The sequence below is a fragment of the Glycine max genome, chromosome 14, assembly GCF_000004515.6.
Source record: "Glycine max cultivar Williams 82 chromosome 14, Glycine_max_v4.0, whole genome shotgun sequence".
Taxonomy (NCBI): domain Eukaryota; kingdom Viridiplantae; phylum Streptophyta; class Magnoliopsida; order Fabales; family Fabaceae; genus Glycine; species Glycine max.
The window spans coordinates 5,184,661-5,202,562 of record NC_038250.2 but is presented as its reverse complement, the minus strand read 5'-3'; the positions used below and the strand labels follow the sequence as shown (position 1 = coordinate 5,202,562).

Genomic DNA, 17,902 nt, shown 5'->3' with positions numbered 1-17,902 from the left:
ATTAAAATTAACTTCCAAAAAATCATAAAATGAGATTTTAAATAGGCAAGTATTAAAATATTTAACTAAATTGCATTATATTTTTTGGGTTTATGACCACAAGTATATATTCTATGGAAAAGAAAAGGAGGGGTATCACACTCACACTAGTATAAAGAGAACTCTAAAGTGAAAAATGAGAACGTAAGTTTCACGCATTATTTCTTTTATCCTTCGAATATTTTTTCTAGAAATATAATAGGAAAATGTTATTCTTGAGTATTTTAAAAAAAATAATATATCCGGTAATAATTATTTTATTATCTATCTCTTAACAGATATGGGGATAAATTTTTCCAACCTCATATTTCAAAAAATAAAAAGACCAACTGTGAAACAAACGCTCCCAATATTAATTTTCCTTATACTTAGATATTGCATAACTCTATCTCTATATTAATTTTATTAGTTTATGATATAATATTTTTTTGTTGATTTAATACTTGGATAAAGCACTATAGACTATAAGTTTCGAAAAACTATGATTGGACCATAATCAGTCAAAATTTATAAAATAGTTCATAGATTTTATAAAAAAAAACCAAAATCCCTAATATCCTCTTATAATTTTTATAGATACTTTTATTTATTAAAAATAGAAAAGAAATATTTAAATTAATTGATAAATTTAAAAATAAATTAAACTTCTTGAAAATATAAAATAAAATTTAAAATAATTAAATCTTAAAATATTAAACTAAGTTGTATTACTATAGTAATTTATAAGTATTTTTTTTAAGAAAATAAAACTTAGACGTAGTTTTTGGAGTGCTTTTGATATTTTTTTGATTAAAATCAGAGTTTTACTTCAAAAATTCATGCATGTAATGAAAATTTACATTAAATACCAATGTCAGTTATTCAAGTACTGGTACAAAATAACCCCCAGAGTGTATTTGATAGGAGCAAATTTTTTTCATGCTGACGAAGAATCAAGATTCCTAGGTGGGAATTATAATTTTTAGAAATGATTAAAATATGTTTGATTTGTGATAAATATTTTTGAGAATATCATATAATTAATTTCTTGACAATCAAAGATTTATATAATATTTTTTATTAAAAAATTTAATTATTTATTACACTAAATGATCCAATAAAAGAAATATAATATTTTTATTATAATAGAACTTTTTTTTAATGCTGAAAAGTTAGATTCTCACCTTTTCTATGAGAGTAATTTTGTAAAAAATATAACTACAAATATATCCATGAGAAACATTATTTAATCGAAATGTTATTTTTAAAAAGATATAAAAATTATACATTCTTAACTTTAAATTGATGGGAAAATAAATTTATCCTTTTATGGACTTCAGACATTTGATTAAACTAGTATAATTCTTCATTACAACTAATCCACATTCGGTGATATGTTTTTTTTTAATGATAAATGTGTGTCATACGTGGAAAATGGCACCATGGCAACATCCCATTGATTGGCTATAAAAGAGAGTGGATATGTTTTTTTTTTTTTTAAATGATAAATTAATGTGTGTCATATGTGGAAAATGGCACCATTTATAGGCTATAAAAGGGAGTGGTAGAGTATGCCCCTTGACATCCCATGAGTCAGTAAGCCAAGCGAGAGAAATATGTGTGGTCGAAGAAATTGAGTATGCCCCGGCCAGTGATACCCGTTATTACTCTATTTCTATTTCTATTTCTATTTCTATATACTTTATTCTTTTATATTTAATCATAAATCCTATTTCTACTCATTTTATTGGTTTATATTTAACTTTAAGTTTTTACTTTTCTCGTGTTAATTTTGTTTGTCTATACTTATAACACGATATTCCACTTCTATTTTAGTTGTTTCATATTTATATAAGCTTCTTATAACTTCTCTTCATTGTGGTAAACTATAAGCATTGTTTTACCACGAATTATATTAATTTTATTAGTTTACTTTTAGTTATAAATAATTGCTCCATTGTCCTATTCCTATTTATTTATTAATTTATGTTTGTTATTCATGTTAATATTATTGTCTTATATAAATTGATTCTTAATAATTTTCTTTTAATAATGTTACTTATTCATTGAACTTAATCCAAATTATTTTAAAAAAGTTTGTATACTTAAATTGAAACTTTAGTATGAGTATGCTAACCAGTTATAATTAAATAAAATCTTAAAGTACACAACTCACTCCTATTAAAAAAATAAGGATAAGTGTATAAGTTGCCAAATGCTTATAAAATATTGAGCTAATTAAACTATTGGTATATCTTAAGATATTTTTTAGTTATAACTTCATTGAATGTGTATTTTAGTGAATCTTATGTATAATTCACAGCCTTGAATTTTGCATATGCAAGAGCTAGTTTGGATTTAGACATATATATAATTAATTATAAACTAAAGCATTTACTCTTACTCTCGATCTTTCTCTCTCTGTCTTTTTTATCTATGATATATAACTTTATATTTTTACTTTTGCATATTTCAACTGGACTAAGCTTGTGTTTGGTGGATACTAAAGAGGATGAAAATAAAAAATAGAAAAAATAAAAATAAAATAAAGAAATTAAAATTAAAATGTGTAAAAAGTGAGACCCCATTGAAAAGATGTTTTTATCCTCTTTTTCTCCTTTATTTCTCCTCCACCAAATAAGGGCTTAGAGTTGTTTTTAGTTAATTGTTTATGGTGTGTACTTTCTAACACTTCACATTATTCACTTACAAATTAAATTTACTCACAGGTACCTGTAGAGCGTGCGTGAAAACATATTCAAACATTTTGTCAACAAGATTTACTCTCACTGAAGAATGATCTCTGTAGGCTTGTGGCATCTCCTCCAAATATTTACATGTTTTCTGCTTTTGACTCAATCATTTTCTAAAGATGATCGAAAGGTAAATAATATATATCTACGTTGCTTGACCTAGCGACATAAACTGTTTGTCCGTACGAAAATATACATTTGAAAATATATATACTTCAAGTATATCTTTAGAGAGTGGGTCCAGTTTGTATTTGATTTTCTCTCTCTCCTATTTCCCATTTTTTAAATTATATTTTTATGTTACATATTACAATTTTTAGGTTAACAAATATTGGATTATTTTTAAAGTTAATAAGAGTTAATTTGGATTATTTTAAAAAATGATTTTATGTGAGGTTGAATATTTTAATTTCTCAATCTCTGAACCCTCACATGCAACCTAGTAGGAGTATTGAATTTAAATTCCTTCTTCATTCATCTTGCTAATGCACTCTAATCATATTCTATATACAGACTTACATCGTCTACATGGGCGATTATCCGAAGGGTGTGGGATTCGCAGAATCACTTCACACTAGTATGGTTGAGAGTGTCCTCGGCAGGTCATATATTATTTACCCAATAATTGCTCCCCATTTTTATTAGAATACATATAAAATAACTACCTATATTAGTCTCGCATTATCTATATATATTTCAAATGTTTAAGTGTTTATATAACTTTCGTATGTTTGGATGTTTGGAGATAATAATCAATTCAACATTAAGAAGTTAAATATGCTCATTTTTATTATTAATTAACGATAATTACCAAATAATAATATTAATTAAAGATAGAAATTGGTCAAACTAGACTTACTTTAAATTAATGATCTTATATTGTTTAGGTGGAGGCTAGCGTGGATAAGTCATTTAAGTGATTTATAATGGACCACTTTTATCTAGCATAAGATTCATGTCATCCACATAGTGTTATGATACATGATCATGATTAGGATGGTAAACATAAAATTAACTTCTTTGTAATTTGATCTATTTAGTTACAAATTATAAAAAAGAAAGAAGATATAAGATGAGTTAAATGGTTAAAAGAAAAGAAAATTATAAATGTAATCACCCGTATTAACAAAATTAATATTTGACAATAAAAAAAATTAATTCTAATTTGTGTCCCTAACGTGTCCAAACACAAGACTTAAATGATATTTTCAATAACTCAAAGAAAACTAAATTAAATAAATTATTCTCAAGAAAAGGTACTTTGATAAAATTTATTGTTTTAATTTATTTTAATTTATATAAATGAAACTTAAGACTAATACAACTAATTACGAACCCACATGCAATAATATATAGGTTTGTTTTAATTAAAAGGTAAATAGACTCAACGTGTATTGCACTTGATATTTACACCAAAAAAACTATTGCACTTGTTTTGCTAATGCACTCAAACTTCCTTTTTTTAGTATGAGTGGATTTAGAAAAAAAAAAACTAATAAAATTCTCTGTTTTAGTAAGTTTTATTTAGAGATAGAATAATAATAATAATAATAATAATAATAATAATTTATCATTTAATTATAAAAAAATAATTTCTCCCTCCTTTTCTGATTTGAGTGACATTAATTTTTCAAGTTATTTCTTTTCTCTTATCATGTGTTCACACCAGACATTAAAGTGAGACATTATACATCATGTTATAGATCTGACTTTTTTTCTGTCTTTTTTCATGCTGTCCTTATACTATTCCATTAAAATAATAATGCATAATAGCATATTAAATGGTGATATTTAATTTTAAAAATCATGAAAATTATATAATTTCAAAAGACAACAGAGAAATGAAATTCATTAGGTGAAAAACAAATTAATTACTCCTCAAAGTAAAACATTACACATCATCAATTATATATAAGTATCTAACAATTTGATTTAGACAAAAAAGAATAGTGTAAAGATTACTCTAAAATAAGGGCGTTCTTGTGAAAATATTTTCAATCAAGAGCTTTCTCTTTTGGGTGGGAATTTCTTTTTTTGGCCAAATACTAATTACAGTTCCAAATAACATATATCCTCCATCCAGAAATTTTCCACCAGATGCTTTGCTGCATAGCTACAAGAGTTTGAATGGATTTGTGGCGAGGCTAACAAAAGAAGAAGCAAACAGAATGAGAGGTAATTTTAATACGCATGTCAGTCAATATATATCTCACGTACGATGTATACACTGTGAAAAAACAATGAGACATTAATTTGGGCAGGAATGGATAGTGTGGTCTCTGTTATACCAGACAGAATCCATAAGCCACAAACAACAAGGTCTTGGGACTTTCTTGGCTTCCCCGAAAATGTTCAAAGAAACATTATAGCAGAGAGCAACACAATCGTTGGAGTGATCGATAGCGGAATTTGGCCTGAATCTGATAGCTTTAATGATGCTGGATTTGGTCCACCACCAAAGAAATGGAAGGGCATTTGCCAGAACTTCACTTGCAATAAGTACTTAATATTAATTTGTTAAACAATTTAAATATGTTTAAAACTTTTGATAAATGATGAATTTTTATTTCAGGTCTTTAATAAAAAAATTTATTACATTAAATAATTAATATTATTAAAATTTTTATTTTAAGTCTATCACCAATTAAATTATGACATGACACTATTTCAACTGGTAATATATATTAAGAAGATTTATTTATAATATATCACGTCAATGATGATATATATAAAAAAATATTTTAATATATCATAATCTAATATAACAAAAAAATTTATTAAGAATTTAAAATAAAAATCGATCATTTATTAAGAATTTTAAATATTTTTAAGGTTTTGTTAATATATATATATAAATTTGTTAATAAGGCATATATGATGATGCATGTTTGTAATTAAATGGCAGCAAAATAATTGGAGCACAATATTTTCGCACTAAGGGTTTTTTTGAGAAAGATGACATCAAGTCTCCAATTGATACAACTGGTCATGGGAGTCATTGTGCTTCCACTGCTGCGGGAAACCCAGTTAGGTCCGCGAGTCTATTAGGGTTTGGCTCAGGGACAGCCAGAGGAGGAGTTCCATCAGCACGTATTGCTGTGTATAAAGTGTGTTGGGCAACGGGTTGTGACACTACAGACATCCTTAAAGCCTATGATGCAGCCATTGCAGATGGTGTTGACATCCTTTCCGTCTCAGTGGGAGCTACACAGCTTACACACAACAAGTATTTTAAAGACGTACACGCAATAGGAGCTTTCCATGCAATGAAGAAAGGCATATTAACATCAACATCTGCGGACAATTTGGGTCAATTAGGTCCTTACTCAACCTCAAAGTTTGCACCTTGGTTGCTTAGTGTAGCTGCCTCCACCATAGATAAAAAGTTTTTCACTAAGATCCAGTTGGGAAATGGCAAGATCTATGAGGTAATACATACCGCCTCTTTATATATACAACAAAAGAGAATATTTTTTTTTAATCCTAATTATAAGAAATATGATATTACTTTTAAGTGTATTATTATTAGATTTCTTTTCTACATTTAATTAATTTTGAGGTTTATTAATTATATATATATATATATATTGATTTTTTTATGAAAATGGATGTATTTATTGAAATATTAATAAAATAAGATATATTTATAGGTTGATTTTTTTTTTATAAAATAACCACCTCGTAAACAATTTAATGTTACGGTTAATTTTAAAATAAAATTGAAATTTATAATATTATTAATTAAAACCAATTAATTTAATTGTTTTTATTCATGATAAATTAAGTGTTTGTTTCTTTCATATATATATATATATATATATAAAAGACCAAATGTAGTATTAAAGGATTATGGATACACATTATATTTTTAAATCAAACATTTTACATGATACCATAATTTCATAATAATTTCAAATATTTTACATCCGCTAAGTTACATTTGAGCATTCATCTTTAATAAATATAATTAAGGGTAGTTTAAGAAATGTATTTTTTTTTTATATGAAATCAAGAAAACTAAATAAACTTAACTAACATTTTTTGTCAATGTAAAATTAGGTATTTTTATTTATATTTGAATTTAGAAGGATTATTTCTTTGTGTTGATTGATTTGATATTTTTTAAAATTGTAAAAAAATAAATATCATATATTATGATATTCAAAATTACATAACTTCAATCATTCTGTATGTGATACATTATTAACTTTCTTTCATAAATAAAAATAGTTACATATCATGTGGAGATTGGTTGATTGAGATTGCATCATCTTAAAAAATGTTAAAATTTCTCAGGTGCAAAAGGAATATAAAAAATTATGACTTAAATATGTTAGAGATTTTTAAAATATATTTAAATTTTGTAATTGCTTCCTATTTTTTTTTCATTGTGTCTCAAAATTTAAAAGTTTTGTGTCAAATTCATGTTGTTAGTCTTAATCTAAAATGTGATGACATGACTTCGTCTATGTATTGCTGACACATTTAACTAAAAGACATATCATCATGTGTTTAAATGAAAATTAACTTTTGAAGTTTTAGGAATCAATAATAAACAATTTTTTTTAGAAATTAACTACAGAATTCAGATATATTTTAGAAATCTTCACAATATTTAAGCCCAAAATTATTGTAAAAGTGTGACAAATAATTTTCTTTTACTTCTTTCTTTTTATAGTCATGCAAGGTTCCTTTGATCCACATCAATGGGTGCACTGTTACTTGATTTAAAAAATATTATAATTATTTTTGAAAATATTAAGTAACCTAAAAGATTTCACTCAACATATGCAGGGAGTTTCAGTAAATGCATTTGATCTCCACAATATACAGCATCCATTAATTTATGCTGGAGATGCATCCATCATCAAGGGTAACAGTTCCAATGCTAGGTACCAACATTTACCCATCTCTCCTTTTTATTACTATTTTGGTACGTATGTACGTAGTTACTAGTTTTTTTTTCTATTACATTTTAAGACATCATCCTAACATTATCACTTGTTAATTAGGTATTGCCAAGAAAACGCTTTGGATAAAGCTTTGGTGAAGGGAAAAATCCTTTTGTGTGATAACATTCCTTATCCATCATTTGTGGGATTTGCTCAAGGGGCTGTTGGTGTTATAATTAGAAGTAATGTTTCTTTAGCTGTGTCAGATGTATTTCCCCTGCCAGCGGCTCACATTACTCACAATGACGGGGCACAAATATATTCTTATTTAAAGTCAACAAGGTACAAAACTTTTCATTAAGATTAAATATATGATATAAAAATGAAGTAATATTTAGTTAATAATCATATTATTGGTTAGTACAACACTTAAATTGTATACTTAATCACACTAGCTAGATCCATTTTTTATACACAAATGAGATGGAACAAATTAATATACATGGGTGCATATAAAGAATAGATTTAGTGTGATTAGATGTATAATTTAAATGTTATATTGATCAATAATATAATTATGTACCACATATTGTTTTATTTTATTGCAGAGGATTTACACTCATATGATATAATATTTTGTTTAGTCTTGAATTGATTGATTTATGTATGTTACCGAACATTACAGTAATCCAACAGCGACTATATTTAAGAGTTATGAAGGCAAAGATCCATTAGCCCCATATATTGATTCATTCTCAGGTAGAGGTCCAAACAAAATCACTCCAAATATTCTAAAGGTAACTTCACGGCATAATATTTATACAATCAATCTAACCGTTACAACTAGCTAGTACAAGGTTATTTGCTTATTGCAATTATCTCTTGATGTTGTAGCCTGATTTAGCTGCTCCAGGGGTTAACATTCTAGCTGCATGGTCTCCAATTGCTCCTATCTCCGGAGTTAAAGGAGATAAGAGAATTTCAAAATACAATATACTATATGGAACTTCAATGGCATGTCCTCATGTTACTGCAGCAGCTGTTTACATCAAATCATTTCATCCCAACTGGTCTCCTGCAGTGATTAAATCCGCATTAATGACAACTGGTAATGGTTTCCTTGGTATCCACACATATAGTAATTATTCTATCTATTTTTCCTATCCATCACTTAAAAAAATATACTCCCTCCCTTCATAGTGACTGCACATTTAACCATTGAAAAAAACGTCTGGCTAGCATGTGTTCTTAGAGTATTAATTAAAAAAATTAAAAAATATATATTTATAGTATAAACAATAAGATAGTATAAAAAATTTATAAATAATATAATTTTTTACATTTCAATAAAAATATTTGTAACTTAAGTTCCCTAACCAGTATCTTTAGGTCCTTAGGGCATGAATTAATATTTATCTTTAAAAAATTCTAAATTATTTGATGTTCTTATTTTTCAATGAAATATTCAAATATTCATTTCAATTTTCCTATGTAATACATAATGTTACTGAAATTAAGAAAAGAAACAATTATATATATTTTAGTAAAATTATCTTTTAATAAATGTTAATTAACTTGAAATACTCATTTTATTAGTCTGTCTGAAAAACCTTAAATATCTGCCAATTTAGGACGGAGGGAGTACAAAGTAGATCTTTCTTTCCCACCTCGGATACTGTTTTTTTATATATATTTTTATTTGTATGAATGCTGCTTCTTAAGATAACTAGAAAAAAAAAATAGGAGACGGGAACAAGCAAATTTGGTTTTGTTCACATACATGTATAGGATGTAAGGTTTATTTTGCTATGCGATATCATATTTGAATCACTCATGATCCTTAAATCAAAATAAAGGGATTAGGATTGGAAACATTTTATCAATAACTCGACCTTTCTTTATATTGTGACCTTCTTTTCCTTCATGTTTCTTTGTGCTAGCAAGCACACACGTGTATAAATCAGGGCCGGCGCAACATATTTTTAAAGTGAGGATTTTATAAAATTAATAGTGATAGTGATAAGCAGTTCAAGAACAAAGGAATACAGAGAGAAAGGAATAAAAAGGGTGACTTTTGGGTTGATTTAGGTGAGAATTGAATATTGAGGGGGCCTTTGAATCTTTGATATAACCAATTAAAAAATATCTTTATTAATTGAAATTAATGAGTAATTATTTTTTTTCTTCAAACCGATTATTATTTACGTTGGAACAAATAACAGAACAATTATGGGCCTTACAAAAATTATACAAATACTATTGTTAATCAATTTGTTTTGGGCCTAAAGCACGACCTTTAGTTGCTTTATGCTAGGGCCGGTCCGGTATAAATATAGGATAAAAATGCAAGGACACCCCTATAAGATTAGTTTGATAAAATGGAATGAAATAAAAATTTGAATAAATATTTTAATTAAAATACAATAATAATGTAAGACTCATATTACTTTTTGAAAATTTCTTCTCTTTCCTGACTACAATTTCTCTTCTAGGGGGGTTAGACACTTTGAAAGAAAAAGCCAGTAAAGTGTGAATATCATAAGTAATATAATTTGATATGAAAAAACAAATAAAAATAAGAAAAAAAGTGTCAAATAAATGTCTATAATATATGAATGTTCATATTACTCATAAATATATAAGGAACATGTTTTTCCTTACACATTTTTTTATACCACCTTTACACCCATAATTTCGTTGGAAAAATAAGGAGAGAGAAATTTAAATGAGCTTAATGAGAGGTGTGGATAATGTAAGAAAAGTGGGGCGTGAAAATATTAGTTATATATATATATATATATAAAGAAAATAATATAGAAGATTATGCACTTTTATATATAAGTTTCCACTTTATACATTTTTGTTGGGGAAAAATAGTCGATTAACTTAATCCATGGAGTTGAAGGGGTTCAAGTTCAAAATTACATATCTATTTCAATTATCTTGAGGTCTAATTTAATGGGTTGAGTATGTTTATGACCATCTGTCTTCGTTTTATTTATTTATTTACAGCTACTCCAATGCGTGATATACTTAATCATGGAAATGCTGAATTTGGTTATGGTGCTGGGCAAATCAATCCTATGAAGGCAGTAAAACCTGGATTAGTTTACGATGCTACTGAAATTGATTATGTCAAGTTTCTGTGTGGAGATGGTTATAGTGGATTTATGGACAAAATTACAGGAGATAATAAAACCACTTGTACACCAGCAAATACAGGAAGTGTTTTGGACCTTAATCTCCCATCTTTTGCTCTATCCACAACTCGCTCAAAGTATATTAGTGCCACTTTTAGTAGAACTGTTACTAATGTTGGATCAGCTAAATCCATATATAAAGCCACAGTAACTACACCTCCATCATCTTCTTCCTTAAACATCAAAGTAGTGCCAGATGTTTTGGTCTTCTCGTCTTTGGAGGAGAAGATGTCGTTCACCCTTAAGATTGAAGGAAGCATTAACAATGCAAATATAGTTTCTTCGTCTTTGGTTTGGGATGATGGCACTTTTCAAGTAAGGAGCCCCGTCGTTGTTTATGTTCCTCCGTAAGTTCTCTGCTGCGAACACTTGTCAATGAAGAAGCAAGCAACATGCATGAATGGAAATGATTAATGTGTTATTTATAATCGGTTTGCTTTTTCTTCTTCCCTTTGAAGTGTTAGTGAATAAATATTCTAGGTGTGTTCTAAGCCAGAATTGATGGCAAGTGCTTTTGTAAGCCAGGAATAAAATCAAGATAACGATTTACTATTATCTAAAGTATTTTCTATTCATCCTTCTTGAGTAATTTAAATGTCATTATTATATACTCCATAATCATTGGTCATGAGTTAATTGAAGTGAGTTGGAATTGAAGTTAGGAACTAATATCATAAGTTCTCTAATAACCATTATTAATCACTAAAATATGGCCCCTCGGTCTCTCATTCACATCTCTTCTACTGTGAATAACATATAGGTATTTTTATCCTTTATCTTTTTCAACCTTTATTTTTTTAAATCTCTTTCAACCTTTTTACTAAAAGTAAAAGTACTTTTTCTTCCTTTTATAACTGTAAATTAAAGACTCAAACAAATTCTGTATTCATAGATAGTAATTGTTAAAAGACAACGTACGATATTTTTCTCTTATAAGGAGATTTAATAGATTTTTTTTAGTTTAATTTGAATTAGATGCACATATTGCTACTACTTGCTCCATGCAGCTAAACAGATGAATCCTGTGAATAACCGTGATGCTGAATTCGCATATGCATGCTGCAGGCCAAATTGATCCTCCAAGGCTATGAAATTCGGTTCGGTGTATGATTCTGGTGAACGTATCACGTGAGATTTTCATGTGGACAAGGCTATAGAAATCATGCATCTCACTGATTCCCACTATCAAACTTGTTAGCACATGCATGCATGCCACGTATATATCAATCCCAAGATGACAAAAAGGAAAATTTTAGGGTAAAAAAATACATCAAATAGTTTATGGCTGGACCACCGTTATATAATGGTTGAGATTAAAATTATATATTTAATTTTTTAACAAGTTTGACAAACAATCATATGGATGAATAAATTAAATCATTAAATGGGCACACCATGAACTCAACTAGAAGTGTGTAACTTAAAATGTAGATTTTTTTTTATAGTATATCTTCAATGCTGATTGAAATAACATAAAAGGAAGAGAAAATTGGAAAGTATAAAGATATATTAACATCAATTGCAGTGAGGGTTGACCCTTGACTCTCCCAACAGCATCCACATCTCCTATTTAATCAGTTAATGATTAAGAAACATATATATGATAATCAATAAAAACAAGCTAATTTGAAATAATACAAAAAACTGAACACAACCAGATTAATTACTACTAACAACTAACAATATTAATTCCTCGTGTACTGTACTAAAAAAACATTTATAAAAGGAAATATTCATGCAACGTCAAAGGAATATCCTTCGTATATTGTAAACAATTATTTGAATTCCTCAATGCCATAATATTGCAAGAAATTTACTAGGGGTGTATATGGAACTTATTAATTAAGAATCCTTCCAATCTTGAAGACGTTGCATATATACTGCATATGTCGGTTTCAAGTCTCAACACGTGAATTGAAGGACGCTGTCCTCTGGCTTAAGAGAGAATCTGAGGTTGATCGGTCTCAACGTACACGTGAAGGACCTGTGTGCAGCTTTGTTTGTTTGCACAAGAATTTTTTGAAATTTAAATTAGAGAAAAAATTAAAATAGCTTGCTAAAGTTATTTTTCTCTCTATTTTTTCACTTTTATTTTTTAAACTTCGAGTAAAGTTTTTATGTCCTTAAATTATTATTTTAAAGTTTAATTTTCACTCTAATATGTTAAATTAAGTATATTACACCTTATTTATGTATATTTAGAAAAAAAATACAAACAATTTTTGAGATTTTTCATATTACACATGGTATTTTTTTAATATTTACAACTATATCTTTTATAGAGGTACAAGATATAATATTTTTTAAATAATAAAGGATTAGTGTAAAGTATTAGAGGCGTTAATATAATGTTTTTAAACAATTAAAAAAGGTTATCTTAAGGACATAAAAAGAAAATAATATTATAAGCAATCTGAAAAATCCTTAAAAGTATATATGTAATTTATTATATATTTTATTTTACTTTTATTTTTCCATCCAATATAATTATTAAATTTAACGTAGTTAGCAAAAATAGTTTGACTTTTTCTTGATATATAGTCTTAGTTTAATTCAGTGTATTTTGTTTCTTAGCTAAATGGTGATGAGGCTCCAGCTGTGTAGGTGTCTTAAATTGTCTTTTCCTTCTGCTTGTTGCTTCTAGGTGTTGGTTCAATTCAGACAAGTAAAGAGACGGACTGGATAGAAAAAATGACAACGAAAGGGCAAGAAAAATGGAATTATTTTATAAATAAAACAACTTATTTATAATGTGGGATTTTTTCTTATATATAAGACAATATTAGATTAGTTTTTTATCATCCTATTTTTATTTTGAGGGACCATCATTTTGTGGTTCTCAATTGAGCATTCTTTTAAATGTTAAAGTTCTTCTTTGCAAAGAAAAAACTCATAGTAATGTTAACTTTTTAATGTAAGTCATTAGGTGTAACATCCTTTATTTATTGATATATTCGAATAACTTTTTATTAATATTTTTATAATAAAATTTTCTTATTAATTTGTTTAATATTTGAGTAAAGTATATTAACTCAATCTTAATTTAAAAAAGAAAAATATGATTTGACCCTAGCCAAAATTTATAAGGTAACTCATAATCTTTGAAAATAACTCAAAACTACAAATTGTACATCTATGATTTTTCACTTTTATATTAATTATTAAAATTTATAAAATAGTTCATAGAATTTAAAAAATTATCCAAAATCCCTAAAATCCTCTTATAATTCTTATACCTAATTTTATTTATTAAAAATAATAAGGGAATATTTAAAATTAACCTATAAATATTTAAAATTAAAATTAACTTAATAATAATTTATAAGTTAAATTCTTTTTCTAAAAAAAGACAAGGCTTAAATGCGATACTTTTGTGTTTTAAGTATTGTTTGCTAATTAAAACTAGAATTTCAATTCAATAATTTGTGCATGTAATAAAAAATACATTAAATATCAAAATAAATTACTCCAATTCTAGATTAAAATGACTCCATAAATATTTAAAGAATCTATCTGATTTTTATCGTTAGATGTAAAAGATAAGGTTATCAAACTCGAGAGTTTATGTAGATTTATAAAAGTTTCATAGACTCGACTCGTGAATTCAACTCTTAGACTCGTAAGAGTCTACTGCATGTAAAAATAATAATAAAGTATCTATAAATAACATATTAATTAAACATTTCAACAATATAATAAAATAAAACAATAAATTATAAAGTTCAGATTATTTAAATAACCAAATCTAATAATAATACATCACTATTAGATAATAATTTTTAGAGGTTATAGTAATGGTAGATCATTCTCATCGAGAATTTAATGTTATTAAAGGTGATAATTTTGTAATTGAGAACAACATACTAAATGAAAGTATGTTGAATGTTAAACATACATAAAATAATAAAAAATAACTTATATTTTCATCTTTTTTTTAACTTGTTAACTCGTTGACTCGGTGATAAACTCGATAATCTATCGAGTTTACTTAAAATTTATAAAGTTTGTTTAGAGTCTACTAAAAAAAGAATTTACTTAATAATCAACTCACAAAAAATAAATTTGTAAACTCATAAGAGTTAACGAGTTAACTTAAAAATTTAATAATCATGGTAAAAGTAGATAATACCATGAATTCATCCCATTTATTGGCTATAAAAGGTTAGGTATGCCTCTTCCCTTGACATTCTATACGTGAGTAAATAAGTCAAGCGAGAGAAGTATGTGTGGTCGACGAAATTGAGTATGCCCCCTGACATCCCGTTATTACTATCCTCTTTCTGCATACCTTATTCATTTATATCTAATTATAAGTCTTGTTCCTACGAATTTTATTGATTTATATTTAACTGTAAGTTGTTACTTTGCTCTTATTAACTTTAATTTTCTATCTATATTTATAATAACACTCTTTTTCTATTTTAATTGTTTCATATTTATGTAAGCTTCTATTATAAATTTTCTTAATTTTGGAAAATTATAAGCATTTAATTTGCCTATCATTATATTAATTTTATTGGTTTACTTTTAATTAGAAATTGTTACTCTATTGGCGCATTCCTTTAATTTATTGATATATATATATATATATATATATATATATATATATATATAATTTCCAACTTCGAATGCAAGAGTTTGGATTTAAACATATATACAATATTCCTTCTTCGTGGAATTTTGGACTTTAAAATTAATTATCCAGAAATAAAATTCACAAATATAATTCATACACGTTTGAAGAAAAAATTCTAATAGTATTCGTATCCTAGTTTTATTCTAATGATTTATTAATTAATTTGTACGCTGTACCATGCATTGCTTTTATTTATAATTTATTGTTGCTATTGTTGAGATATTATATTATGATTTTCAGTTGCCAAGATAATGTTACTTGATGTAATTAAGATGATGGCTTGGTCTTGGTTAAAGTATAACCCTGAGGCGTGCTTTTGATTGTGGCTTTGGTGTAGAGGTATATTAATGTGCAGTATTTGTTACGGTTATAAGTATGAGGTGAAGTGTCACATCATGTAGAAGTAGAAAGAATATATGAATTTTCTCTTCACTCATATGGTACTCAATCTTTCTATTTCTATTTGATATGAAATTTTATCTCACATTTGTAATTCAATAATATATTGGTGATATTTTTGTATGGATAAAATTAAAGTGGTAAGAATTTGAATTTCTCTTCATTGGAAGCTCCATGTGTTTCAGACCTCAGAGTTTTAGTTGTATGCACAGTTGTGTCCAAGTGTACCATTTTATTATGTGTTGATGTCGGTGCTGGATGATCATTTGTGTTGGGTTCATTTTATTCTGGCAACATCAGTGTGGGTGTATAATGTTTGGAGATGGTAACCAGTACATGTACGAGGATGTGCCTAATATACACGGGGTGCAGATGTAAAGGTTGTTCGGTGCCATGTTATATATGAATTGTTTTATTTGCTCACATATATAGATATAGAGAGAGGTAGTAGCTCGTAAACTTGTCATAAGTGTGATTTTGGATGAAAATATAAGGTTGTTTAGATGATTTTAAAAAATGTTAATAATTAATATTTATTGATAAAAAAAATGAATGATTTTAAGTATTTAAGTGTCATGTTAGATAAATATATTTGAACTTTTATATAAAAAAAATAATTATTTTTATATTGTATAAGAAAATTTATTAAAATTATTTAATTTTATTAATATCAAATAAAATAAAATATTATTCATTAAAATTTGATATCATAAATAAAATAAAATTCTTTAAAATAATTATAATTAAACAAAAAATATTTTAAAAATAATATCATTAAATAAAAAAATTAATTAAATTTACTTATATTTAAATTCAACATCTAAAAAAACTTTTTTTTTCTTATATATGAGTACTACCATACAGTATGACCCATAAGAGGCAACATATTGAATTAATTGTGGTATAGACTCGTCTCTCTAGCATCTCATATTCTTGCTTAACAAAAATTAAATTTATTCGCAGGTAGAACGTGTGTGAAAACACATTCGATCATTTTGTCAAGATTTATTACTCACTACTGACAGATGATCTCTCTAGGCCTTTCGCATCTCCTCCAAATTCTCACATGCATTCTGCTTTTGACTCGATCATTTTCTAAAGATGATCGAAAGGTAAATAATATATATATATATATATATATATATATATATATATATATATATATATATATATATATATATATAATATTGCTTGACCTAGCAATTTAAATGGTTTCCTCTTTCAAAAATACTACACGTAGATGCAGTACGTACTCCACTTTGTATTTTTCTCTCTCCTAATTTCCCCATTTTTTTATCTTGAGAAATTATATCTTTCGAAAAATTAAGCTTAGTTACTTACATCTTAAGATTTTTTAAAATAATTCTTATACATAAAAGTTTCAAAGTTAAAAAATGGATTATTTTGAACTTTGAAGTTAAGAACAGTTTGGATTATTTTCAAATTGAATGTAAAATTAACCTAAAAAAGATTTTATATAAGGTTGAATATAATTCTTAATCTCTGAGCACTCATACAATTAACTTGGTTGGACTATCTTACGTTTAAATTCTTCTGTATTGTTTTTTTTTATCTTGTTCCAACTCTAATCATGTTTTATATATAGATTTACATCGTCTACATGGGTGATAATCCGAAGGGCATGGAATCCACAGAATTACTTCACACTAGCATGGTTCAAAGTGTCCTTGGCAGGTCACATATTATTATCCAATAACTCCCCATTTTTATTAGAAAACATCTAACATGGCTTCTTATATTAGTTTCTTGTTAACTATATTTCAATTTTTTTTACTATAAATAATTAATTATAGTTCCAAATTAAATGGCATATATCCATCTAGAAAAATTGCAGCAGATGCTTTGCTGCACAGCTACAAGAGTTTTAATGGGTTTGTGGCGAGGCTAACAAAAGAAGAAGCAGCAAGGATGAAAGGTAATTTTAATATGCTTATCAGTCTATTTTATTTTAACTCATATATGATGTATACATTTTATGAAAAA

The 17,902-nt window shown here is 26.6% G+C and overlaps 2 protein-coding genes across 3 annotated transcripts in view; both read left to right on the top strand.

Moving 5' to 3' along the window:
• The first annotated feature begins 1,514 nt into the window (after window positions 1–1,514).
• LOC100793805 (cucumisin) lies at window positions 1,515–11,418 on the top strand. 2 transcript variants are annotated; one of them, XM_003544109.4, is made up of 11 exons: window positions 1,515–1,655; window positions 2,748–2,901; window positions 3,285–3,373; window positions 4,855–4,946; window positions 5,033–5,270; window positions 5,677–6,199; window positions 7,566–7,663; window positions 7,784–8,005; window positions 8,349–8,460; window positions 8,558–8,771; window positions 10,676–11,418. In XM_003544109.4, exons 2-11 carry the CDS (start codon window positions 2,815–2,817, stop codon window positions 11,212–11,214), a joined length of 2,214 nt encoding a protein of 737 aa, XP_003544157.1. In that variant the 5' UTR covers window positions 1,515–1,655; window positions 2,748–2,814; the 3' UTR covers window positions 11,215–11,418. The 2 variants fall into 2 exon arrangements, with proteins under 2 accessions (XP_003544157.1, XP_006595881.1); XM_006595818.3 differs by having other exon boundaries at window positions 1,584–1,678.
• Window positions 11,419–15,048: 3,630 nt separating this feature from the next.
• The window catches only part of LOC100783918 (cucumisin), an 8,307-nt gene continuing 5,453 nt past the window's right edge, over window positions 15,049–17,902 (top strand). Inside the window, exons 1-5 of the mRNA XM_006596552.3 lie at window positions 15,049–15,106; window positions 15,740–15,838; window positions 16,862–17,010; window positions 17,505–17,593; window positions 17,743–17,834. Of these exons, the coding sequence (XP_006596615.2) occupies window positions 16,924–17,010; window positions 17,505–17,593; window positions 17,743–17,834 (268 nt within the window). The 5' untranslated portion in view covers window positions 15,049–15,106; window positions 15,740–15,838; window positions 16,862–16,923. The remainder of the gene's footprint in view (window positions 15,107–15,739; window positions 15,839–16,861; window positions 17,011–17,504; window positions 17,594–17,742; window positions 17,835–17,902) is intronic.

Coding starts and splice junctions, on each gene's coding strand:
- LOC100793805 (XM_003544109.4), top strand. CDS start 2,815: ATGATCTCTGTAGGCTTGTGGCATCTCCTCCAAATATTTACATGTTTT. Junction 4,947..5,032: donor AGAAGCAAACAGAATGAGAG/GTAATTTTAATA, acceptor TAATTTGGGCAG/GAATGGATAGTGTGGTCTCT. Junction 8,461..8,557: donor TCACTCCAAATATTCTAAAG/GTAACTTCACGG, acceptor TTGATGTTGTAG/CCTGATTTAGCTGCTCCAGG.